The sequence below is a fragment of the Rhineura floridana genome, chromosome 10 (assembly GCF_030035675.1).
Source record: "Rhineura floridana isolate rRhiFlo1 chromosome 10, rRhiFlo1.hap2, whole genome shotgun sequence".
Taxonomy (NCBI): Eukaryota; Metazoa; Chordata; class Lepidosauria; order Squamata; family Rhineuridae; genus Rhineura; species Rhineura floridana.
The window spans coordinates 13,713,657-13,739,826 of NC_084489.1; the positions used below are offsets into that span (position 1 = coordinate 13,713,657).

The 26,170-nt window shown below is 39.1% G+C and overlaps 1 protein-coding gene across 12 annotated transcripts in view; it reads right to left on the reverse strand.

Moving 5' to 3' along the window:
- Nucleotides 1-26,170, reverse strand: part of BBS9 (Bardet-Biedl syndrome 9) — a 461,803-nt gene that overhangs the window by 282,321 nt on the left and 153,312 nt on the right. For all 12 annotated transcript variants that reach the window (XM_061587171.1, XM_061587183.1, XM_061587182.1 and 9 more), the window contains exon 19: nucleotides 3,169-3,351. In XM_061587171.1, the coding sequence (XP_061443155.1) occupies nucleotides 3,169-3,351 (183 nt within the window). The remainder of the gene's footprint in view (nucleotides 1-3,168; nucleotides 3,352-26,170) is intronic.

Sequence of the window (26,170 nt, forward strand, 5' to 3'; positions counted from 1 at the left end):
TCTTATAAAAATATTATGGAGTTATTAATGTAATATGAATTTTTGCTGAATCAATCACAATTGCAGGTCTAAGGGGCAGGTCAATTGCAGGTCTAAGGGGCATTTGGGCAGTAACTTCAAATCTAGGATGACTCCCAAATATTTGAGGCATTTGTAATAATTGAAGAACACTATTCTATGATAATAAAGTCAAGTCTCTCCAGGCATGTGATGGTTACCTGCATATAATCAGGCAAGGAAATGTCACTACAGCTTCTCAGTGAATAATCTTTTGGACTAACCCTGCCCAGGATTATCCTGGGCAGGAAGGAGTGTAAGAGGACTTCCTATCTCAGTGAAACTTTGCTTGAGCAAAAAGTCTGCTTTAGCTCTGGAATATCTTGCTCTTTGGTCCAGACTCCTAGCTTGTTCTCTAATCCTGTCTTCTGGTTGCTGTTTGCTTCTTACTGGTCTTCAGTCTCAACTCCTGGTTCCTGGCTCCCGACTCACTCTAGGCTGCTGCTCACACTTCAGCCCTGGATAAGTACTAAATGAGAATGTTGCCCAGGGAAGGATACGTAATCACACTTTGAATGCAAAGGAAGATGACTTGAATTACTAGTGCTTTGTGAATACCTTGTAAGTTGATGTCAACCCAAACAGGAGAACTCAAAAATGAAAGCGCCGTAATCGTGTGATTCTGGTCGCCTCATCTCAAAAAGGATATTATAGAGTTGGAAAAGGTTCAGAAGAGGGCAACCAGAATGATCAAGGGGATGGAGCGACTCCCTTATGAGGAAAGGTTGCAGCATTTGGGGCTTTTTAGTTTAGAGAAAAGGCGGGTCAGAGGAGACATGATAGAAGTGTATAAAATTATGCATGGCATTGAGAAAGTGGATAGAGAAAAGTTCTTCTCCCTCTCTCATAATACTAGAACTCGTGGACATTCAAAGAAGCTGAATGTTGGAAGATTCAGGACAGACAAAAGGAAGTACTTCTTTACTCAGCGCATAGTTAAACTATGGAATTTGCTCCCACAAGATGCAGTAATGGCCACCAGCTTGTATGGCTTTAAAAGAAGATTAAAAGAAGGGCTATCAATGGCTACTAGCCGTGATGGCTGTGCTCTGCCACCCTAGTCAGAGGCAGCATGCTTCTGAAAACCAGTTGCCCGAAGCCTCAGGAGGGGAGAGTGTTCTTGCACTCGGGTCCTGCTTGCGGGATTCCCCCAGGCACCTGGTTGGCCACTGTGAGAACAGGATGCTGGACTAGATGGGCCACTGGCCTGATCCAGCAGGCTCTTCTTATGTTCTTAACTACAGAAGTTTATTGCAAAAGCGTTCAGATTTATAGATCAATTTCAATCTAGCTCCTTCAAGCCTTGATCACCATGATGGATGACCTATCTTGGGAGAAAGACAGAAGGAGTACAATCCTATTAATTCTCCTGGTCTTCACATTTTTCTCTTATTTACCATTGTCTTCTTCTGAATAGGCTGTCTGGGCTGGGAACAAAAGTGTTCTAGTGGTTCTTCTCCTATTTGTACGGCAGATTCAAGAAGTGTGTGTGGGAAGACTATTGCTGCATTTCATGGTACTTATTTTCCAGAGTTCTGCAGGATTCTCTTCTGTCCTCTACGCTTTCCAGTAGCTATATGAAACTGATCGAGAGAGAGATCATCCAAGGATTTATAGCTGGATGTCACTGAATACACTGGTAACAGCTAGCCCCCTCTCTTTTACATTTGACTCAAATGAGGCAGTGAAAGTGCAAAATCAGTGTCTGGTAGCAATAATGGTCAGAATGAGGGCGAATAAACTGAAGTTCAATCTTGAAAAGTATTCAGAGAAATTCAACTCATTCTGGAGGGGGTTGCACTCCCCCTAAAAAGGATCAGGTTCTAGATTATATCCAGATTAGATTACTGTATTGTCTTATATGTAGAGCTGCCTTTGAAGATTGTTCAGAAACTGCTGTTAGTTCATTATACTACTAACAGGGGCCTACCTAATTAACTAGATGAAGGTCACTGATTCATAGGGTCGCCATAAGTCGTGGTCGACTTGGAGGCACATAATAACAAACCTAATTAACTAACTAATAGTGTTTAAAGAGCTCCACTAGCTCCTAACACAATTTCAATTCCTTTCCTAACACAATTCCAAATACTGATTCTTACTTTTAAAGCCCTACACAGTGTGGGACTTGAAAAAGTGTCTACCTTCATATTGACCTGTCTATACATATTGGTTTTCTTCAGAGGCCCTCCTCCAGGTGCCTCCATTCACAGAGAGGCTCCTCTGTTGCCTACTTTGCTATCCTTCAGGAGCCTGCAGGTTTCCCATGGGCAACTGGTTGGCCACTGTGAGGATGCTGGTCTAGATAGGCCATAGGTCTGATCCAGCAGGATCTTCTAATGCTCCTATGTTCTTATTTTGCATGATCAGGGACAATCACTGACAACACAAATTCATTCCCTATATTCCATTCCTGAACCCTGACTAGATTAAAGAGGAAGGGAAGCAGCTGTTTAAAAAAAACAAAGTATAAGAAGAATAAAGAAATGTGTAAAGGTTATCTTAGAGATGGAATGCAGAGCTCTTGAGAGGACTACAGAAACGCTTGCATTCAAAAGACAGGTAGCTCCTTCCCATCAATGAGTGCAAAAGCTGACTTTTTCTTTTTACCATGAAGAGGTGCTATCTCCAGATGAAGGAACTGGCTTTGGTACTCATCTGAGAGAACCATACTCATTAGGAAATGGTTCGATGGCAAGTCAGAGTTGATCCAAAACATTCTGATGCATCAGAAAGAAAATCCAAATGGCACCTTTTCACATCGGCAAAAGAAAATAAAAATTGGCTGCCCTTTAACAGCATCTCAAATCTATAGTATGAAGCAATCTACTGCCAATGACAGGGTCATCCTCATGCAAACACAAATAAGTCAAAGAGTCTGGAAAGACTAATTTGCATGCTAAAAACATAGTAAAGACATATTTAGTATGGATCTGTAAGATACCTGAAAAATATGCCTTTTCCCTTACTCACCTTAAAACGAAATAAAAAGGCCAGTTGGAAGGAAAATGTATTAAGAAAAAATAAAATCTTTTAACAGAACATGACAAGTCCATGATAATTCTAGACTGATATGTGTCCAGATTTTTAGAATACTTAGGAGATACTTACCAGCTCTTGAGTATCCTGTGTTAATGGCAAAAATGTAGCTTGCAGAACAGCAACTTGGTCAGCGCTCAATTTCTGCCACAGGCTAATCAGCAGAATTACCAGCTGGGTGGCACTTTTCAACTTTATGAATGCCTGGAACATACTGGCTTGGTTTTTTTCAGCTGCATCTGCTAGAGCTATTACCTACAAAAAATACAAACCTGTTAGGTATACTTTTACCATTCTTAAGCACTCAACACTAACATTTCATTTGGCTAACTCTTAGTTTTCCTTAGAAGAACTTAATGAACTTTGCTTCTCAAAAACATAAGCCAGATAGAGTTTTGAGTTATTATTTGCCATCTTCTCGTGAGATAGAATTTAAAATCCACATGCTAATGTGATTAATATATTGGTTCAATAAATGTACAAGGCAGTCTGCATCATCTATATGTATACAATACAGAAAGGCATCCCTTAGATTGATCTTCAGTACATAATGTAACACAATAGCCCTTAACAAATTGTAAACACTCATTATACCACCTATGATTGTAATCCCTGTGTAAATAGCATCCCCTCTGGAGTAACTTTCAAAGCATGTCATTTATTTGTAACTTAGGTTATAATCTCAATTTCTTCCACATAGAAAGAATAAAGGCATCAGAACATTTTCATTACGTCTATATATACTTACATATTGGTTTATATAAAACTGTAGATATTTTTGGCATTTCATCAGTTCACTGATCGTTTATAGCACAAGCATAGCTACTGGCACACAAAGATTTTGAAAAGGAAATTGAGGTATGCTGAAGTGAAATACCAGCTTTTTCCTTTTTATAAGCTGTCAGAATATTTTATCCCATTCACATATTCAGGACATCAGTGGAAAAACACAATCAGAAACAAAACCAAGGCAATAGGGCTTTAATCAATGAAAATGTTCTCATAAACAAAGCATTACCCACTTCCTACACATGCCTATAAGTGAGGCAAAGATGTAAAAAAGCAAAAACAAAAGACCCAACTCTACTTTTGTATAACTTAAATGATGATAAGCCCTCATTTGTGCAACATATTGATTATTTACTGATAGGCAAAAAAACCCCACAATTTGGGTTGGGCTTTCACAGTCATCATGCTTAAGATAGGTAAAAATGACCAATTGAGGAAGAGGGGGAGGGAAAATGAGGGAATTGGAAGGGGATGAGGAGAGATGGGCAAAGGAAGGGAAAGGGAAGGAGCAAGAGGGAGGGAATAGGAGACGGGGAGGGCAGATTTAATTATTTGCATGCTTTTTGAGTTCAGTGGGATTTACTCCTGTGCAATCATGCTTAGGATAGGTGAAACTGACCTGGGGGACGGGCAGGGAGGGGAGGAAGAGAGATGGGGTGGGTGCAGAGGGAAGCCCTTTTTCTTTCCAAAAGGAAAACACTGTGAACAGTATCATTGCTTTTCAGCATTTCCCCCACCTTTTTATTCTACAGCAGGCACATGTAGCCTCCCAGCCACCCAAATTTAAACCAAAGCTGTCCCTGGCCACATCCACACCAGGCCTTTATTTCATCTTGGACAGTCATGGCTTCTCTCAAAGAATCTTGGGAAGTGTAGTTAGTGAAGGGTGCTGAGAGTTGCTAGGAGAGGCCCTGTTCCCCTCACAGACCTTCAATCAGAGCAGCTGACTGTTAAACCACTCTGGCCACTGGAGCTCTGTCAGTGGAATAGGAGTATCCTCTCAGCACCTTTCACAAACTACACTTCCCAGGATTCTTTAGGGGAAGCCATGACTGTCTAAAGTGAAATAAAGGTCTGGTGTGGGTGTGGCCCCTGATTAGCCAAGCCACTGTGAGTCTGGCTTTTAAAACACTGACAGCTGGTTCTTACTGAGCATGCCCAGGCTTATCATTGACTTCAATACTAAATTTCTTAAATTAATTAAACATTGGCCAGTCATTTTTGTTTTTACTTTTAAATGGCAGAAGATGGTCAGAGTATGGGGCAAGGTCAGTAATAGGATTACGGGTACAGGTGAACATGGCTGATTTTTAATTAATTTCAACAAATTATGAGAATTCTGACAGAATTTTCTCTCTTTTTACACTTTGAACTCTCGATTCTCTGACTGTGTATTGCCATGAAAATTTAGAGGGTTGTTAAGCAACCATTTCTGAGTTCGGGACTATAAGTTTTATAAGGTTTTGTTTTGAAATGAGCATATGGGAAGCTTCAGAATAGCATGGGGGTATTTTCAAATTAACATTGCAGAATGCGAAAAATCAATGCTGGCTATAGTATACAGCCACTCTTGTGGCTGGCTATAGTATACAGCCACTCTTGTGGCTGCATAATTTGAGATGTAATATTTAGAAACCAATTTAGTTAACACTTTTCATGCAGTGAAATGAGACTATTACTCTCTCTCTCTATTGCTGTATTGAGTCTCCTGCCCATTTCCATCTGCCCACTAGCAATGAGCACATTCAGCCTGTGTTTGGGATGGGACTGTTTTCTTCACCCAGAAGTAATGTTAACCCAGTATTTCTAACTGGGTGAATACCTATAGAAAAGTCATTTGTCCCAAAACAGCGGTGGGACAGTGGCTGCAGAAGGGATGAACTCATTCAGCAACATGACATTGAAAGGCCTTTCTGTGCCTTCTGACCGGAATAAGCAGAAGGGAGGAACAGTAACAGTTCTGCTTCCTTAAGTTCTCCTTTCACTTGGGTGTCCATCTGCCCACTAGCAGACAGCAGCTTTTTTGAGCACCTGCATTTGTAGTGCAACTATTTAGTGCAGGTAGTGTCAGCTGCTTACTCACAGTCTCTGATAAGTTTTTTGTGGGGGGGGCGAGGTGTTATTTAGCCCCAGATAACTACCAGAGGCAAGATCAAAAGGAAACATCTGTTAGGGTTGGACTGCGGTGTGGGCAGGAAACTCCGGTGAATTATGATTATTGCTATGTATATTACATTCATGGTTACGTCTGGTTTTGAGTTCTATCTTTGAATTAAATGTGGGTACACCCAATGAGAGACAGCATTTTTAGGTAAGGGAACGGTGTGGCTCAATGATAGTTTTCTTTGGTTGTAACCCAGTGAGAGCAGACTGGTCAAGTAGTTAGCTATTTTGCCAGTTAGAATGTGTTGTCTGAACTCTTAAACTTGCACTAGTGGCATGTAAAGTTATTTGGCTGAGCTCTTAGAACATACTACACTCTAGTGGAGATTGAAAGGGTTCCCCCCCCCTTCATTTCATTGCCTCTTAGCTGAACTGTGCTTGGCAGATATTAGTAGGCTTAACAGTATTGAAGTGAGAAATGCACGTGCCTGTTTTTATTATATGGTTTGTTTTTTGGAATTGCATATTATTTTATGGTTGGTTTTAATTGTTAGCTACGTTGAGTGGTGCAGAGGCACCAAAAGGGCAGGATATACATTATTGTAGAAAATAAAATTGAATTGATAATCCATGAATGGGGCAACCATTCGCATTTCTTTTGTCATGGATGGATCACTAACTGTTTAAATCTGAAGTTGCAGTTCTTTCTAACCTCTGCAGGGAAGGAGGAACAATTAGGATAGCCCAAGTCAAACTGGATGATTTCCCCTATGGCCCTGTAGGTGTATTTTACTGACAATCATCAGCTAACAAAGGATGTGTATTTATTCTTTTATTATTTACAATATTTATATTCTACCCTTCAACATTCTACTCCCATTCAACAAGGAATGACAAGTGAAATCTGGAACAAAATGTTGCACTGTGGAGTGTTCCTGTTCAGTGTTCTGGACAGACAGTCATGCTTCTCTCAAAATACTATCCTCCATTTACTCTCTGCAACAGACTTAGCATTCTGCAGCCAGGGCGTATGTGGAGTCCTCCCTTGGGATGATTCCCCAACACTAGGGTTGCCAGATCAGAAGTATCCCAATTCTTGAGATCTTAGGGGTGGGCTCTTGTGATGTCACAGGGGTGGGCCCTAGTGATGTCATTAAGCATGACACATTAACCATCAACCACACTTGCTTGGGGCATACCACCCAAACAAACAAAAAATTCTCTGATTGGAAATTAAGATAGAAATCTTAGCTAAATGAGGGTGCTTTCGGGTCCAGCTGAAGTGACGGGATCATTCCTTTTCACCTGCTTAGACAGCCTGGGTAAGGAACATTTAATCTAGCCTACTTGCTTCTGGCAAAAATCACCAAAAGGCCATTGTAGGAAGAAAGCCTAGTGTTGTAGAGATGTTAGATGGGAGTAAAGATGGATGTCCCTGAAGGCTGCAATTCTAAACACACTTACTAAGGGACTAAGACCCATAGAACTCAACAGGATTCACTTCTGAGTAGATATAGTTACAATTGTGCTATTGGTAAGGCTTGATTAGGGATTCTCTGCAACAATATCCATATCAAAGCAGGGTTCACAACCTTTCAGTGTGGCTGTTCCAAACTTCTTTACAGACTTGACCCTTCACTGCACAGAGAAGTTTGAGAAATGAGTAAAGGTTAAGAAGATTCTCTCTCTTCCCTGCCTACTCTGTGGGCTGCTATAAACTCACTTTGACAGTCAACCCAATTCCAGTAATAATTGTATTTGTTGTATGGACTTCATTCAAGTCAATTCTGACTTATGGCAACCCTATGAATAGGGTTTTCATAGTAAGGGGTATTCAGAGGTGGTTTACCATTGTCTCCCTCTGGGGCTGAGAGGCAGTGACTGGCCCAAGGTCACCCAGTTAGCTTCATGGTTGTGTGGGGATTCAAACCCTGGTCTCCCAGGTCGCAGACCAACACCTTAACCACTATGCCACACTGGCTCTTGTAATAATTGTAATTGACAGTAATAATAATTGACAGAGAAAAAACACACATGGTTTGGTCTACCTTCACAGCCAGTAGATTGGAAATGGCAGCAATTGAAGCCACACTTCCCAGTATGTGAATTCTCTTTTATCACTACTGGGCAAGAAACAAACCATCATGCAAACAACAAGGTGCATCATCAGTGGGTTTAAGAGGGCTGAGCTAACCACATGGAACCACTGTTGTTGCTTCTATGGATGTAAGGGAGTAAGGGCAGAGGTAAATGAAGTGCAAATAAAAAAAGACAGTTCCTAAATGCAATACCATACCAACCACAACAAGATCCCTATGAGTAAGACAGAAAACTCAGCATCCCATAACCATTCAGGGTTCCTAACCAAAACTAAAAAAATCCTGGCAGCCAGTCAGCCAAAGTCACAGAAATCCCCGTGCAACACAATCTGACCCGGGGGCAGCAGAAGTCACCTGCCTAATTTCAGTGAGTTCCAAAGCATAGGCGCTGCCACACTAAAGGATCATTTTTTTACAAGAGCAGAACATGTACTATGTGGCACTCATAACATGGAAAGCACACCTTGAATTTGGCCTGGTTGCAAATCAGCAACTAATGTTGATTTCAGAGCAGAGGTATAATAATAATAATAATAATAATAATTTAATCTGTGGGTCGCCTATCTGGCCAATGGCCACTCTAGGCGACGTACAATTTAACAACAATACATTACATCATAATAAAATACATCATAAAATACAATATAACAATATAACAATAAAACAATAAAACAGTTCCAGTACAGAGTAGTAGGCTATTGGTCGTAAAAATTTAACCCTCCCCGTAAGTCCCAAAGGCCTGTCTGAAGAGCCAGGTCTTCAAAGCTTGGCGGAATACATTCAGGGAAGGGGCATGTCGAAGGCCATACGGGAGGGAGTTCCAGAGAGTGGGGGCCGCCACTGAAAATGCCCTCTCTCTTGTCCCCGCCAACCTAGCTGTTTTAGTTGGCGGGATTGAGAGAAGGTCCTGTGTGGCTGATCTTGTTGGGCGGCATGGTTGGTGGCACTGGAGGCGCTCCATCAGATAAACTGGGCCGAGACCGTATAGGGATTTAAAGGTTAATACCAACACCTTGAATTGGGCCCGGAAAATAACTGGGAGCCAGTGTAGGTCGAACAACACTGGGGTGATGTGTTCCCGGCGGCGACAGTTTGTAAGTAGTCGAGCCGCAGCATTTTGTATAAGTTGTAATTTCCGGACCGTTTTCAAAGGTAACCCCACGTAGAGCGCATTACAGTAATCCAACCGAGAGGTGACCAGGGCATGTACCACCAGTGGGAGCTGATGAGCAGGAAGGTAGGGCTGCAGTCTACGAATGAGGTGTAATTGATACCAAGCTGCCCAGCTCACTGCCGAAATCTGAGCCTCCATGGACAGCTTGGAATCAAGAACAACCCCAAGGCTGCGGACCTGGTCCTTCAGGGGCAATTTCACCCCGTCGAACACCAGGTCAACATCTCCCAGCCTTCCCTTGTCTCCCACGAGTAGCACCTCAGTCTTATCAGGATTCAACTTCAGCCTGTTCCTTCCCATCCATCCACTCACGGATTCCAGGCACTTGAACATGTTCTCCACAGCAGACTCTGGTGAAGATTTAAACGAGAGATAGAGCTGAGTGTCATCCGCATATTGGTGACACTGCAGCCCAAATCTCCTGATGATTGTCCCCAGCGGCTTCATATAGATATTAAATAGCATGGGAGAGAGGATAGAGCCCTGTGGCACACCACAATTGAGAGGCCAAGGGTCTGAAACCTCCTCCCCCAATGCTACCTGTTGATGCCTGTCGGAAAGAAAGGAATGGAACCACCGTAGTACAGTGCCTCCTATTCCCGATTCCTCCAGGCGATGTAAAAGGATACTGTGGTCGACAGTATCAAAAGCCGCTGAGAGATCGAGGAGGACAAGAAAGGTGAATTCTCCCCTATCTAATGCCCTCCTCATATCATCAACTAGAGCGACCAATGCTGTTTCAGTTCCATGTCCAGTCCTGAAACCCGATTGGTATGGATCCAAATAATCCGTTTCATCCAAGTGTGTCGACAACTGATTAGCCACCACTCGCTCAATGATCTTGCCCAGGAATGGTAGGTTCGAAATTGGGCGAAAGTTATTCAAAACTTGGGGATCCAAGGAGGACTTCTTTAAGATGGGCTTTACAATTGCCTCCTTGAGTGCTAATGGCATTACACCCTCCTCCAAGGATGCATTGACCACTGCCTTAATCCCCTCGCCCAATTTCTCTTTGCAGCTCACAAGGAGCCACGATGGGCAAGGATCAGTTAGACAGGTGGTAGGCTTCACAGTCGAGAGCACCTTGTCCACATCCTCAGAAGGAAGAGGTCGAAACCGATCCCATTTGACCGGATTGCAACTGGCCAACTCTGTTTCATTTACTGTGTCCACGGCGTACGGAATTGAGCTCCGTAAATGTTCGATTTTGTCGGCAAAGTGCTTTGCTAATTTGTCACAGGAGGCCTTAGACTGTTCCAAGGGTTCCTGAGCAACTGGACCGACCAGGCTTCGGACCACTTGGAACAACCTCCTGGGTCAGCACTCTGCGGACGCAATAGAGGCAGCAAAGAACCTCTTCTTTTCTGCCTTTATTGCCACTTGGTAGGCAGTTACTGCTGCTGTATCCTGTGTCCGGACATCTTCGGAACGGGATTTCCGCCACCGGCGTTCTAGTCATCTCACCTCCTGTCTCAGATTTCGCAACCATGGAGTATACCAAGGTGCTAACTGAGTTCTGTTCAGGGGGAGAGGACGTTTCGGCGCCACGCGGTCCAGAGCCCTGGTGATCCCCTCATTCCACTCCATCACCAGGGTATCGACCGTGCGGCCTTCAGCAGGTTCCAATTCCCCAAGCGCAGTCAGGAATCCTTCTGGATCCATTAGGCATCTGGGGCGGACCATTCTAATAGGTCCTGTGTGGTATCGAGAAGTCTATATTTACCAGATAGTGGTCTGACCATGACACAGGGGTGGAAGAAGCCACCCCCAACTTCAGAACACTTCCCTCCCCTCCCAGGACACTGACAAGGTGTTACTCATGTTAGCAATCATGCCATTGCATTCTGCACTAACTGTAGCCCCCAGGTCAGGTTGTGCTGCATGGGGATTTCTGTGACCTTGGCTGACTAGCTGCAAGGATTTTTTAGTTTTGGTTTTTGGTTAGGAATCCTGACTGGTTGTGGGATGCTGAGTTTTCTGTCTCTGATGTTTGAACCTGAAACACAGAATTGCGACTAACTTTCATTGTGACTGGTTGTATCCAATCTTAGTCATGCTCAGAGTACACCCACTGAAAATCATGAATATGACTAACTTAGATCCACTAATTTCAGTGGGTCCACTCTGAGTAATGCTAAGTTGGATACCACCCAATGCTTCTATATTTTTCTTCTCTTTCCATTTAAGATTGGGTATACATGTTGAGCTGATGTTTGGTTCTCAAAATATCATAAATGTATGTGCAAAGTTTCATTGCAATATGCTAATATTTATTGAAATGCAGGAGATGAAGAAGGCCTGGGTTGCATCAAGAGGTGAGCTGGATAGTTCGAGGCCTCAGATGCTTACACCCATGCCCAGTGCATATGATGTACTCAGCAGCAGGCGTATTACAACTTGCCCCTGGTGAATTTTATTTTCTTTATATACCAGTGTTCAGAATATTTATCCCAGAGAGTTTTACAACATAATTTAAAACAAAACACTGCTGTACACTAGGCAATGTCTTTTCTGATATTTGCAAAGTAAATATGTAAAGGATCACTGTTTAATTTACTCCAAATTAACATTTTGGAATTATGGCTTTGTAACAACTATCCTTGACTTTTTCTCTTGCATTTTACATGAATAAATGCAGCTTGAAATGTCTATACAATTTCACAACAATGCAGGTGTCCATTCATTGGCCCATGATTATCCTTCTCTTTTTCAGTCATGAGGCAGCTTTAACAGCAAAAATTGGATAACATCTGACTCTGCTCTAGCTGCGATAGTTGTTGCTTGGAAGCTTCAAGCACAGAGTCCATCAATTCAAACATAAGGACTTTGTTTACCCAGTATATTTTCTTTGTTTTACATTGTTTGAATTGCAAAAGCTTTTAAAAAAAAAGTTTGAAAACCCTTTTACAAAAAAAATGCTTCTCAACAGCAATGTACTGTATGAGAGGAACATGGTGAGCAATGTGAAGATAAACGAGCCACTGGCACAGGCAGCCTATTTGGGGCTTTTCTTTTTAGGCCATACAAATTTAGTTGCCATTTATAACTTTTTTGTGTGCATACTTTTCTGGCTGACCAAATTCTCAACCTACCTGTAGAACCTGTCTATAGCAAAGCAGATGCTAGCATGTTAAAAAAATTAATAAAGGGGAGACCCTCGTAAAAATAAATAAATAAATGGAGACAAAATTCAAGAAAAATAGTTCTGTTCACCAAGGTTATGCATTAAATTGGTCTATTAACATTTCACATTTGCTCCTGGCATGGTTTAACTTCAGAAATTTTTATATATAAAATGTCCTGAGGACCTCATCAACTTCACCATCTAATACTAATACCAACAACATGTGAACCAAAAATGTTCACTATATAAAACTTCTTTTGACCTCTTCATATCTAGATCAAGTTGTGGATATATTTGAAAATTTTGGTCAGGATTCAGGCTTGCTTGGTCTTAGTCTTGCAGATGTATTGGTATTTCAGAAATTAAAAAATGAAAGAGGAATTGTTCCAATTAGATCCTTGATTTTTTCCAGACAAAAGGGAGTCTGTCACACAGTGCATAGTTAAAGTCATGGAATTCACTACCACCAAATGTAGTGATGGCCACCAGCTTGGACAACTTTAAAAGGGGATTGGACAAATCATGGAGGATAAGGTTATCAGTGGCTAATAGTCATGATATGTATATTACTTCCAGCATCAGAAGCAGTATGTCTCTGAATAACACTGACTCAGGAACACAAGTGGGAAAGCACTTTTGCATTCATGTCCTGCTTGTGGGCTTCCCATAGGCACAGAACAGAATGCTATATGTACTTTTGGTCTGATCCAACAGGTCCCTGCTTACAAAAATCAGGTTTCCATTCCATATCAGAAACTGCTTTTATGTCTCCTTAGTTTCAAAAGTGGTTTGCTATGCGGGATTGGAGGAAAATCTTCTGTTTTGAGTCATATAAACCTAAAGCCTGCTTTAGCATGCCCAACCAGTTATGATGTCCTTTGGATCCCAACCATTACTTTCTTTTTAAAAAAAACAGGAGTGTGTTTTACCTTCATAAGTTTTATTTGCAAAAATATCCAATGTATTCCAAGCCTCTTACAGTTCTGAATATTCTAACTGAGCACCCATCGTATATAACTACATAGCTAAACCGGGGAATGAATATTTAAAATAGTTTGCAGTTTGATTTTAAGCATATTTACTCAGAAGTTGGTCACATTAATTTCAATTGGACTTACTTTTTGTAAATGTAGAGAAGACTGCACCATTAATTCAGCTGCATGGGACTGTGTCAATTTAAATACATACTATCTTAACAGGGTTACAAATAGAATTCTTGATTTAAACAAGATGTACATTAAACAAAATGTACATTTTCAAAATTAATGCACAGTTTGCAATAAATTGTAAATACTGATATGAATATACAAGTATGCATTAAACTTGAAAGATGTCATGATCTGACTCACACAGTTTTCCTCCACTATGAAAACCTGAGCCAAAAATGACTGCAAGGAGCTTGGTTAAAAAACAAACACACACACACACCTGCAAAGTCAGGGGTGATGTTTTCACATAATGATAAGCCAGACTTTCTGGCTTATTGTTTATTATGAATAAGCATGTTGCCCTATTGCTCCCATTTTTCTTCTCCTCTGGTAAACTACAATAAGCCAGAAAGTCTTATCATTACTTGCAACTGTGGCCAATGTGTGAGTGAGCAACCATACACAGGTTGTTGCCACACATAAGTATTAGGTGTGCTATTTAAGAAGTTTGTTTAAAATAAGTTATGACATAAAATAACACTATTCCAATTTCAAGAGCCGCAGTGCGATGTTAGGCATGTCTACTCAGAAGTGTAAGTCCCACTGAGATCAGGTAAGCATGTATAGGATTGCAGCCTCAGTCTCTCCAAATTTCCACTGACCCATACTAAGATTTCTACTGACCCATAAAGTCAAAAAGCTTTTAGAGACTGGATATAAAACACAAGTATTAGGAGCTTTATACTAGATTGAAGGCAAAGCTGATGAAAACAGAGAAGCAGCAACAAAAAAATAATGAAATATCCAAATGGCAATTCCAAGTCATGGTTCGTGCGGTACAATCTGATTGTTATACAAAGTGATGAAGAATGTTTCTTTTCCGTTTGACAGACTATTGGTGTAATCAGAATTTCTAAGGATCTTGCACGTAGCCTGACATTTAAAAGTTTTAAGCATACTTTGCTTTTAAAGTTTTTTATGTTGCTGAACTCTGTCCTGATGTTTTGTGAGCAGGTAGTATATAAATTCTTCTATTAAAAATGTACATAAAATTTGTCATAGAGCAGTATCATTGGCCCATTTCTAAATGTTGAAAAGAACAGCAAAGAAGGGACATTAATAAAGGTTGTTTCTAAGTTCCTTACCTCACATTCCCACATTTTAAAAATCAAGGCAGGACCACTTCTAGTCTTGCACTTTTGTGTCTTGCATTTATAGCTGATTATCAAAGTTGTTTGACATATTGAAAACATAAGAATCAATTCTATACTATATACAACTTATCCTTTTCTATGGCCTTAGACAGTAATTTGGCAAGGAGTTCACATTTTATTTTACCTGTAATCAAAAGCAAACAAGCGCTACTGTTTAAACCTAAAAGTTGTTTAAACCTAACCCTCACACAGAGGAAAGTTCTAGGAACAAAACTGCAAACAAATGAACAACACCTAGTAAATGATTCCTATTGCACCCTTCTTTTTTATGCACAGTACTTGTAGCATAACATTGATAAAGAAGTAAGTTTGAGTAAGTTGGCTGAGGATTATATCATATTCTAAAGAAAGTTTTAAAAAGAACTATGGGTGGTTCAGTGCCTAAATAAGCAGTAAAAATTGTGATCCTGTTTGTTTTAAAGAGCAATCAATAAGCAAATAATCTTTTTGAAAAAGCTAACATTTATGCTTGTGCTAACATACTTTCTTATACTTAGAAATGTTAGCAGCACTGTGTGATGTTGTGCTAATATACTTTATTAATACTTAGAAATGTTAACAGTACTGTAAAATTTAGCAATGCTCAAATAGACACTACTTAAAATGAAGATATATACACTCTATCCATACGCATATAAATTTCTATATCTTTCTCTGTATTTTTGCCACAATCGGTGGCAGTGGGAGAAGAACGGATTTTGGTGACCAATCCCAGTGGGATCATCCACAATATTAAATAGTCAAAAGTTTCACATTGTCCATTGGAGTCCTTGCAGTATGAAAAAGATGAAAAATAAATAAGAAATGTTAAAAAATTAAAATTTCATCACTACAGGGAGTCAAAGCAAAGGCCATCAATTACACACTCACCAAAGATCACTCAAAATGAAGGAAGAATGAAACAGCAAATTTGAACTTGCACATACAGCTTAAACCTAAAGTTAGCAGCCAACTGTTATCTGGTTTCCTCCCTGCTTTCCTCCCCACTTTCATTGTTCTGAATCATGCTGGCAGTCCATCCTATGGGATTCAGCTTATTCCTTTTTAGTAGACAGAACTGCAACTAGACAGTTGGTTAGATCGAATGCAATCCTATGGGTCTGGCTTGTCAACAGAAATACCAATATGTATTCTTTTATCCCCTAGCCACATTACTATCTTGGACAACTATAAAAAATTTTTTCAAACAGCCTGACAAGGATAGACCAGTCACCAACACCCTCTTTCTTGAGAGCAACTGCAGGTATTCCTGGATGAGACTGATTATCTAGATCCATCACAGTCTGGATTCAGACATGGTTTCAGAACAGAATCAACCTTGATCACCCTGGTGGATGACCTTTATCATGAGGAGTGCAACCCTGGTACTTCTGCTCGATCTCTGAGTGGCATTTGATACCATTGCCCATGGTATCCCTCTGGACTGACTCATTGGGATGGATATTGGAGACACTGTATTACAGTGGTTCCACTCTTACCTTCAGGGTCATGTCCAGAAACTAACACCGGGTGAGTGTTCCTTGGCCCCCTGGCGTTATGCGTTCTGCAGGGTGCTATTCTTTCCCCAGTGCTATTTAACATATATATGAAGCCACTGAGAGGGGTCATTAGAAGTTTTGGAGCAAGGTATCACCACTATGCTGATGACACACATCTCTGTTTCTCCATACCATCTGAATCAGGAGAGGCTGTGAACACCCTGGATTGGTGTCTGAATGCTGTAGTGGACTGGATGAGGGCCAATAAACTGTGCTTGAATCCTGGGAAGACAGAGTAGATGGTTCCCATGTCTGGAAGATAGGCAAGTTACCTGTTCTGGATGGGACTGCACACCCGCTGAAGGACCAGGTCCGCAACTTAGCGGTACTCCTGGATTCATCTTTGTCACCAGAGGCCCTTATCCTCTGTGGCTGAGAGTGCTTTTTCCCAGCTTTGTCTGGTTGGTCAGCTATGGCCATTCCTGGACAGGGATAGCCTGACCTCTGTAGACTATGTGTTGGTAACCCTGAGGCTGGTTTACTGAAATGCGCTCTATGTGGGACTGCCCTTGGCCCCAGTTTGGAAGCTCCAGCTGGTGCAAAATATGAGTCCAGACTGCTGATGGCAGCACATGGCTGACAACATGTGACATCACTTTTAAAACATCTGCGCTGGCTGTCCATCTACTACCAAGCCAGATTCCAGGTCTCTGTGTTAATTTGCAAAGCCCTGAACAACTTAGGTCCAGGGTACTTTAGGGACTGCCTAAACTCTTTTATCCCAGCTCAGTCACTGACATCATCTGCAGGAGTAGTCTCGGTTGTCTCCCGAGTTGGTGAGGCTCATGTAATATTGACATGAAATTGAGCCTTCATTGTCATCAGCCCAGTTCTCTGGAGTGCTCTGCCAACAGAGATTCAGCAGGCACCTTCTGTTTTAACTTTTAAACAGCTGCTGAAACCTTTCTGTTCCTCCAGGCTTATGTAGGCAATTAAGATGATGCCTTTTTGCAACAGCTGACCTTTGTTTCTATTGTATTCTTAATGTTTTTATGGTATGTTTTTGTTTGTTTGTTTTAACTTGTTATAAACCGCTTTGATGTTTTTAACAAAATAGCGGCATATACATTTATTTATTTATAAATAAATAAATGTGATACCAACTAAGATACTTCTGTGAATCTAAGGAATTCCCAGTATGTAGAAATCACTACTTTTTTGGGGGGGGGGGGTGCTCCTGTCTCACTACCAAACTGAAGTGATCACAGGATCACTGGAGTTAAATATTACCAGAATAACTGAGACTACAACGCAAAGGGATTAAAGATTCCTTAGATACAATTTTATGTATGGGGTCATACTAAAAGTATGGCTGACAAGAAACAGCCTAGAATCAAGGGCAACATTTTCTATATCTATTTTCCTTGTTTAAAAAGTTATTTACTGCCTGACATTTTAAATTTATTAATGCATAAGTAATTATTTTTGGTTCTGAAAATTATTATAATAATGCTGTATTATTACAATAAGCTCAGCCTTTTTTTCTTGAAAAAGGGCGAGCAAGTTTTAAATCTGAAGAAAAATCCAAGACATATATTGTTTTTCTTCTTTAAAAAAATAAAAAATGTAGAGGAGGGAGAGAAGGTTTAGGCTGACTTAAGAAAACAATTTCCCCAAAAATGTCAAAAATGTTTTTAATTTATTTTGACCAATATTGCCTTCAAATGAGACATTTGCATTCTAGAACAAAACAAAGTGTTCAAATTATATTTAATTAAAAATCTGTAGTTCAATATAGCTTAAATTAATTACACAGTTCAGTTAAATTCAATGTTTTGGCCAAGACTGGATAAAATAAAGCATGTAATTTAGATGCATCCTCTAGTACAACTGAGTGAATTGGCCAATAAACATGTCTGTGATATTACAAAACATACAACTTTGTATTATTTATTTATTTGTTTGTTTATTTATTTATTTATTATATGTATATCCCACCCTTCCTCCCAGACCAACAAGATGTGTCAAATACTCTGGCTTGATTGTTGGAGCAACTGGTTTCCAACTTTTTCCAACCTGGTGGAACTTGAAAATCTATCCTGGAATCACTCAGATGATTCCTTTGCAGTTAGGTTTTCCTAGGGTCATATATAAAAAACTGCTACACATTTCAAGCCTGTTCATTTTTGTTAAGCCCATTTCCAGGCTACTTGCTGTAGTTAACCATTTGAGTAAAGCACACTCCACTTGCAACATGTACATTTTCTAAGAATGTTCTCAGTTTCATATACTAAAAAATCTGATCACAAAGGGCAGCTTATTTGTCAGAATTTAATTTTTTTCCTGTTAGATATGCACTTACTGAGATTAGATTTCAAAATATGCCCAAGAATATCTAACCAGTAATTTTTAAGCCAGAAACATTACCCTTCTATGCATGCCAATAAGGCCAATTTGAAGACATTATGCATCATGCATGTTGTGCATTATATTGCCTTTTATATATTTTACCTAGGGACAGATTCCTGTCTTCTTTTCAGACCTTTCTAGAAGGGCAATCAGAAAATTTGCATTTCTGAACTTTTATGTTAACTTCCTCCTGTACCGTTTTATTTATACATATTTTGCTTTATTATTTACATTGTTATGGCCTTGGCAATAAAAATCTGACTGATGATGTAAGTTTGAGATACTTTCAGGTACCCAACAAAAGAAAATATTTGCATATAGAACTTTGAATAGTAACTTGTTAATACCTTGTGTTAAGTTTCAAAATCTTTCCAAGGTACATGTTGAACAAATTAGCAAGACCAAGCAGATATTTTAGGAATAGACATGTTTGGTAAATATTTTACTCTGTCCGCAGTTGATCTTAGTCCTTAATTATTGTTTTGAAGTACTTCCAATATTTCCTGTGTTCAACCCCTGCAGCTAAAGCCTCAGATTTTTCTCCCCTAGCCAAATTTCCTACATTGTCTGTAAGCAGATTACACAAAAAGATGTGTTAGAAATAGCAGAAATGGCATAATTTAGAGTGCATATGTTTTATTTCCTTTCCCAGTAAGAACTCAACACTGCAATCACCCAACTAACAAAAAACAACTTTAGAACTGCATATTCTTTCTTACTCTTTTTTTTAAAAAAACACAAAAGTGAAAGGGATAAAAGGTTGTATCCATTGTTGTGTGGGCAGAGTTCTGCTTGCACGGCAGGACTTCCCCTTCCTCCTCTCTCCTCCCACATCCCCAAAATCTGCTCTGGAGTGTCTCCCAACCCTATGGGGATTTGGAGGGTGTGTGGCAGGTTGCAAAAGAGAGGAGGGGGAGGTTCTGTTGTGCAAGATGAAGTCTGCTGTGTGAGTGGATACAAGCCATACTATCTACACAATAAAGTAGTTGAGACTAAAGTGTCTAGAATTTGAAAAAAATAAGATATAAAATTTACAGTCCTTGTTTCAAGAAAGTTTTCATGGGATTTTAAGTCTCTCCCCAAAACATTAAGCATCCTTTAGTCTGAAATGCATTACTTATAAATGTTTTTAAAGAGAGAGTGCCAATGAAATGTATATTCTTGTGAATATAGCATTTTCATCATACAGACACAAGGAACACACAAACTGATGTGCTACTTGTGAAAATGGCTTGCAAAACATTTCTGTTAAAACAAATCACAAGATGATAGCTAGGAAACATCTATACTAAAGGCTTGATAATCATTCCCTCTTCACAAAGAACCCCCAAAATTGTAGTTTGGTTTAGTCAGATTATTGTAGTTTTGTTTAGTCAGAGGTTTCCATGCCTCACCAATCTACAATTCCCAGCATTCTTTGGGGATATTATACAGGATATAAAAACTGATTAACTTTGTCATATAAATAGTACCTCAATCTTAGAATAATTTTGCTGGTCCAATCAGTGTAGGTGCTTTCTTCTTCTGAAGCTGTCATCAGTGTAGCAAAGTACTAACACCACACAAATCAGTAAGGGCAGGGTGTCTTCACTAGAGGATATTTTAAGAACACTGTTGTTCTATTTACCCTAAACATTGGATATTAAGTCACCAATGTCTCTGTCATTATATCTCAAAAGCTACTTGTTGCATTTCTCAACAATAGCCAGGATCCAAAGTTACTTAGGCTCATAAAATGTTTTTTTTAACCAAGTGGAATGTCCCCCTCACTCTTTGAACAAGTCACACCCTACCCATGCCATTTCACAAACTGTTTTAATTGTAACCCTGAGCAGCAGCCAGGACTTTGATACAGGAGAGGAGGAACCAGCTGGATCAGTAAAAGCAGCAGTGCAACACACAAAAGTGTCCAGGTCCTTACACTAAGCCTTGGCCAATACACACTTGAGCCAGAACCCCCTAACATGGGACCCCCTTAAGCCAAATTTCCCTGAGGAAATGGCACCCTTTACACCATAGCCTCACATTCCTCAGTGCCCGGTCATCAGTCCAGGCTACACACAATATGGAAGCTGACTAAAAGGTGTCAGAATGTTAGTTCCAGGCCAAAGTATGGCCCCTTTAAACATTCCACCCTTCAGAAAGGGGGTAGAGCTTGCAAGGGGCATTCTGATCCAAGAAGGGTAAAAGACCTCAGCTGAGCTTGAGATCTTGTTGAAGCAATTTGTCTGCCTGTAGCCATCCAAGATCCTACACTCCAGTTTGACCCTATAAAGCTGCCCTCAAGCATTCACTGGATCCTATGGGCTTATGCATATGATCTAGGCCAGGGATAGGGAACCTTTGGCCCTCCAGATGTTGCTGAATTACAACTCCCATCAGCCCCAGCAAGCATGGCCAGTGGCAAGGGATGGTGGGAATTGTAGTTCATTAACAACTGGAGGGCCAAAGGTTCCCCACCCCTGATCTAGACAGACCACAAACTGCTTTTTAACTTATTTCCATTTCAAAAGCAGTTCCTTTTGTAGCATGCTTGCAAAAAAAACAAAAACAAATTAAACACTCTTTTGAACACAAAATTAGTTCCATGTTGTAGGGATGGGGGAGAATATCCATTAAATCAGACCTGGCACCAGATTACAACTGAATTCGATAGATCGCCATCCTTTCTGACCAGCACCTATTTCTTGCTGTGGGCTGCAGCTGTAATTGGCATGGAGTTTGCAGCCATGGCTGCAAATCAGCAAGAATTTATTCTTTCGAACTTCCCCCCTATTTTACATTGAGTTAATGCTGCTAAAAAACCACATTGAACACTGTGATGATTCACATAAGCTACCTAAAAATTACACAATGTTTTTCCTGCCACCTAAAAACCACGTCAAATACTGGGATCATTTATATAAGTATCTACATTAATAACTACTAAATTTTGGGCACAAAAACAGCAACACTGCAGATTGAATCACCCAAAAACGCACACAGCAGATCGAATCAGCAAGTGTGAGAGCAAGCGGGAACAAAAAAAAAAAGGGGTGGATCAGGAACAAAGTACAGACTACAGGAATGCAAGTGGATCAGAACCATGCAGCAAACCCTATCCCCACCCTGTTGTCACTATTTTGGACCCTGGCTGATTTGATATGTGATTACTCACATTGTAAGACCTCTGAAAAACAACTATTGAAAGAAGCATGTACTTAAATTGCTTCCTGTGATAAGTATTGAAAATAAGTGATAAGTACTGAAAAATGGGTTTAATGGCTACAGCAGCAAGATTTTTTTTTGCTTGTTATGCCTTGAATGTGCTGCAAATCCAGCCTCTGTTAAGCGAAGTGGTTATCTAACTACTCACCAAACAGTAAGACTGATTTTCAGCATATGATGAGAGGAGTAGTTTTCCAAGTTTTACTACTGTGCATGGAAAAATTTATCAGATCACTATTTAGTTACAAGAGTAAGGAATGTGAATGAACAAAACTGCCTCCAAAAAGGGAACATACAACATTTCCCTATTTAAGATTATGAGAATAAAAAAAGATTAATTTACTTCTTCCCCATTCATAGTCTACCATTTTAAATATTTGTGGTCTGTTAAAATCCCCATTTTAATGAACTTCATGTCTTGATAATATGTTAGAAATCTTACAAGCTATCTTACACATTGAAAATCGCCTATCAAATGAATAATATCTGGAAAGTGGCAACAGACTGCTAAAGAGAGACTTGCTGATGGAGTGTCATCACAGAAGCTTTGAGAACTTAATAGAAAAGACTGACGCGGGACAACCAAAGTAGACTCAAGTTAAACAGATAAGCACAGACAGAAGCACACAATGCCATTTTGGAAAAGATTTTGTCCATCAGTACACTGATAACCCCTGATAACAATCCTGTGTAAACTTTGGAAAGTAGTCTCTGTGTTGAATTTTGGCAAAGCTGATGGATAGCTGCAGAGAGAAATCAGCTTTTATGTTGCATGTCAGAACTGCTGTTTAAAAGAACATTTAAAAGAATGTGTTTTCCGGCTGATGCAGGGTTACTGTACCTTTTATAGAAACAATAATTGCAGCACTATATTTTCATTTTCAAAAGCATCCAAATGTAGAAAGAACAAATTAGTGCACAAACTGACGGCTAATTTTCTTAGCAATAATAAAGAATTAAGTAAGCATTATCAAAATAAAACAAAAGAATACAGTAATGGTTGGGTGTAAAACACCAAACTGAGAACCTACTTGGGCATGTAAAGTAATATAGTTGAAAAAGCTGATACAGGAGCAACAGCAGGTTTTCAGGAAGTGGCAACTCAATATTAAATTTGTCAAAACCAACTAGTTACTTTTTCAAATACCCAAGACTTAAGATCTAGCCATGTGACTTCAAACAGAAGACTCTTTAGAGAAATTAGTTTGCTAACATACCAAGTGTAATTTGAAGAGAAGACAACACTATTAACTAATTAACTTAAGTAGATGTGGGATCAGCAGGTCTTCCCCTTGCAATGTTGTTTTGGTTTTATCTTCATCCTGTGTTTCAGCTCTGACTGGCACTGCTCTCAGGTCATTGTAATCCACAAAGAGCAATTTAGTGAAGGAAATCCACACCCATACCTAAATTTACTCCTAGAATATCTCCTTTGATCTTTCTTTCCCTAACTGCAGTTATAACATCTTCAGTTCCTCTATACCCATTTGTTGTGACCTTGAGAAGTAACCAAAATTCCAGCCTACAAATGCTTTTTACAGATATGTGGTGAGAAACTAAACTTCTTAAGAGCCTGTGGAATATATTTGATATCACAATTAGAACTTACTGCTAAAAAAAAAGGAAACCATAAACAAAAGCACATTCCACTGATTCTCAATTAGTTTTCCCACTTTATTTAATGACATTTAATTGAACAGATTGGATATTGCTGCACAGAGCTTTGTGTGTGCACGTTGGAAGCTTTTAATGTTTATAAACGGTATTTAGATTTTATATAATAGCATACTAATGCTCTATTTTGCTTTGGACCCCAAAGTGAAAACAAGATTTAAATTCCAGGGTAGTGAACTCTTTTATCTATTTATTTATTTGCCTCAAGAAACTTTTCATATAGTTCTTTCCCCAATGCAGTTCACAGTTCACGCCATAGATTATAATCATCTTAGCTAATTAAGTAGTTTAATATACTAAATACTTCATTGCAACTACACTGCCAAAAAACTGGGTTTCTGAAAGCAGTACACATTTGATTAATATATCTGGAAAGATGGTTGTAGTACAAGTAACTTACTGTGAGTTTTAGAAAGAGAAAGGGTTAAAGTATTATGTGCTTGAGTAACTAACACTTAAAGCCTCTATATGACTTCATTTCCTACAATGGCGTCAGATTTCTTATTAAAAATTACATACAATTTTAATTATGGAAATGATTACTAAACAACATCTTGTTAAGATTTAACTGGAATGAAATATGGTATTTTTATTTATTTATTTATTGAATTTATTAGTCGCCCATCTGCCTGGTTATCCAGCCACTCTGGGTGATGTACAAAATAGACATAAAAATACATTAGACATTACAAATCTGAAAACAATGATAATATATAGCCATGTAGTACTTAGGAAGCCAGAGTTGCTACTGGGATATATACTGAATACTCATATTTCTTCCTAGTAAACATCAGGTTTTTTTCAGAATAAATTATTATGCAGTGAAGATTATACATACAGTGTCTTGAAGCAGAGTCAGGCAACTCCTGTTGTAATTTAGGAAAAAATCTGGGTATTTAAAAAAAATCAAAAATATACTAAGCAGTCTTGACTAGCTGCAGTGCAAACCATGCTATGAGAGAACAAACCTGTTTGAGGAACAAGATAGCACGATACAACCACAGCTTCTTGACACTGCAATCATACTTTTCTACAATGTGGCAAAGATTGGCCCAGTTCAGACAAGCATCTTGGCTTATTAAGCATTAGATTAAAAAGGGTCTGAGAAAAGGGTCAGAGCTGTTTTTAGGGTTCTGGGAGATTCAGAACAACTGTTATCAAACCTTTCCATTCTTCCTTTCCCATTCACATGGGAACATAACATAACAAATTACTGGTAAAAGGATGATCTTTTTGAAAGTAGTGTGTATACACAGATTTGCATACATAGGTATGTTTCAGTGGAACGTATGATCTAGGAAAAATATCTAGGAGTAGTCACATCAGTAGTATCCCAGATTCCTATTCATCTCCACTAAAAAAAAAAAAGTTCAGCAGTTCCATCATTAACTTTCTTCATTCAACAGGTCAGCACTGAATATTGTATAAGAAGCAACAGGAAGGTGAGACCTTGGAAAGGGTTGGTTAGTTCCCTCTTGCATGAGGGTCTGCATCTCAGATTTCAGCTGATTTTGCAAAATCTAGAAAGCCTTTTATGTATACCCAAAGATTTTCACACATGCAGTGATGATTTTTCCTATCCCAATTAAACTCTCCCCTGAAACATCACCAACTGCTTTTGAAGTCCTCCTACATTCAGAAATAGATTGTAATGCAATATGAGACAGTCCTCCTGCATATGCAGATACAATAAGAAGATCTCTTTAGACCATAGTTAAGTTTTCGGTTTGTATACTCAATAATTGGGATAATGATCTTTAAATACAATAAAGGACTTACTTATTTCAACAACTGTTAGTTGTCTGCCATATTTCATTACTTAGATTTTCACCAATATGAATACTCAAGATGTTTGTACAAAACAAGTGAGCCTTCATTGCTTGGGGCAACATGGCATCATCCAAGCAAAATGCAAATGTAGTTAAGAACAATTGTGCTTGCTAAGTAATATAATAAAAAATCCCAGTTATCATGTTTGTTGAGAATTAACGGAACAATTCCAAAAATCAAATTATAAATGACAGTTTTTGCTTACTAGTAAGTACACTTTAATTTATTTTTATTATTTGATTTAACAAAATTTGTATGCCGCTTAAATGAAACCTCTAAGCGGGTTACAAAGAATAGAAAATATACATTAAAATGGTCAATAACAATCAGTTTATAAAAAGTAATATGAATAAGATCAATGGTTACAACTATAAATTCTAAGCTAAATTTTTAGGGAAAGTATTATATTTTGTTGATGAAGAAACCGTATTTTGAATAGACACATTCTGAAAAAATAATGAATACAAGAAACCAGCTCACTAAACGAGTGGGATTTCTATTACACTGATTATATCTTTTTTCTCAAAGTACGTAACTGTCCTGAGCAGGGGAACAGTAATCTAATAAATAAATAAAATAAGAAACTTACCAGTTTTAATAGAATCATTTGTTCATCCCGAACTGACTTGATTATGTGATTTTATTTAATCCTATATGAGCTAAAGAATTTGATTGAGAAATGTTATTACATGCTGTTAATCTCTCAGGGTAGAAGGAAAGTAAAATAATTAGCCACATTTTCCTCTTTATCTTAGTTTGCTAGTGTTAAGGCAGCTTTAATTAGTACTTTCACAAATGTATTCCTGGTTGCATTCATGTATTTCA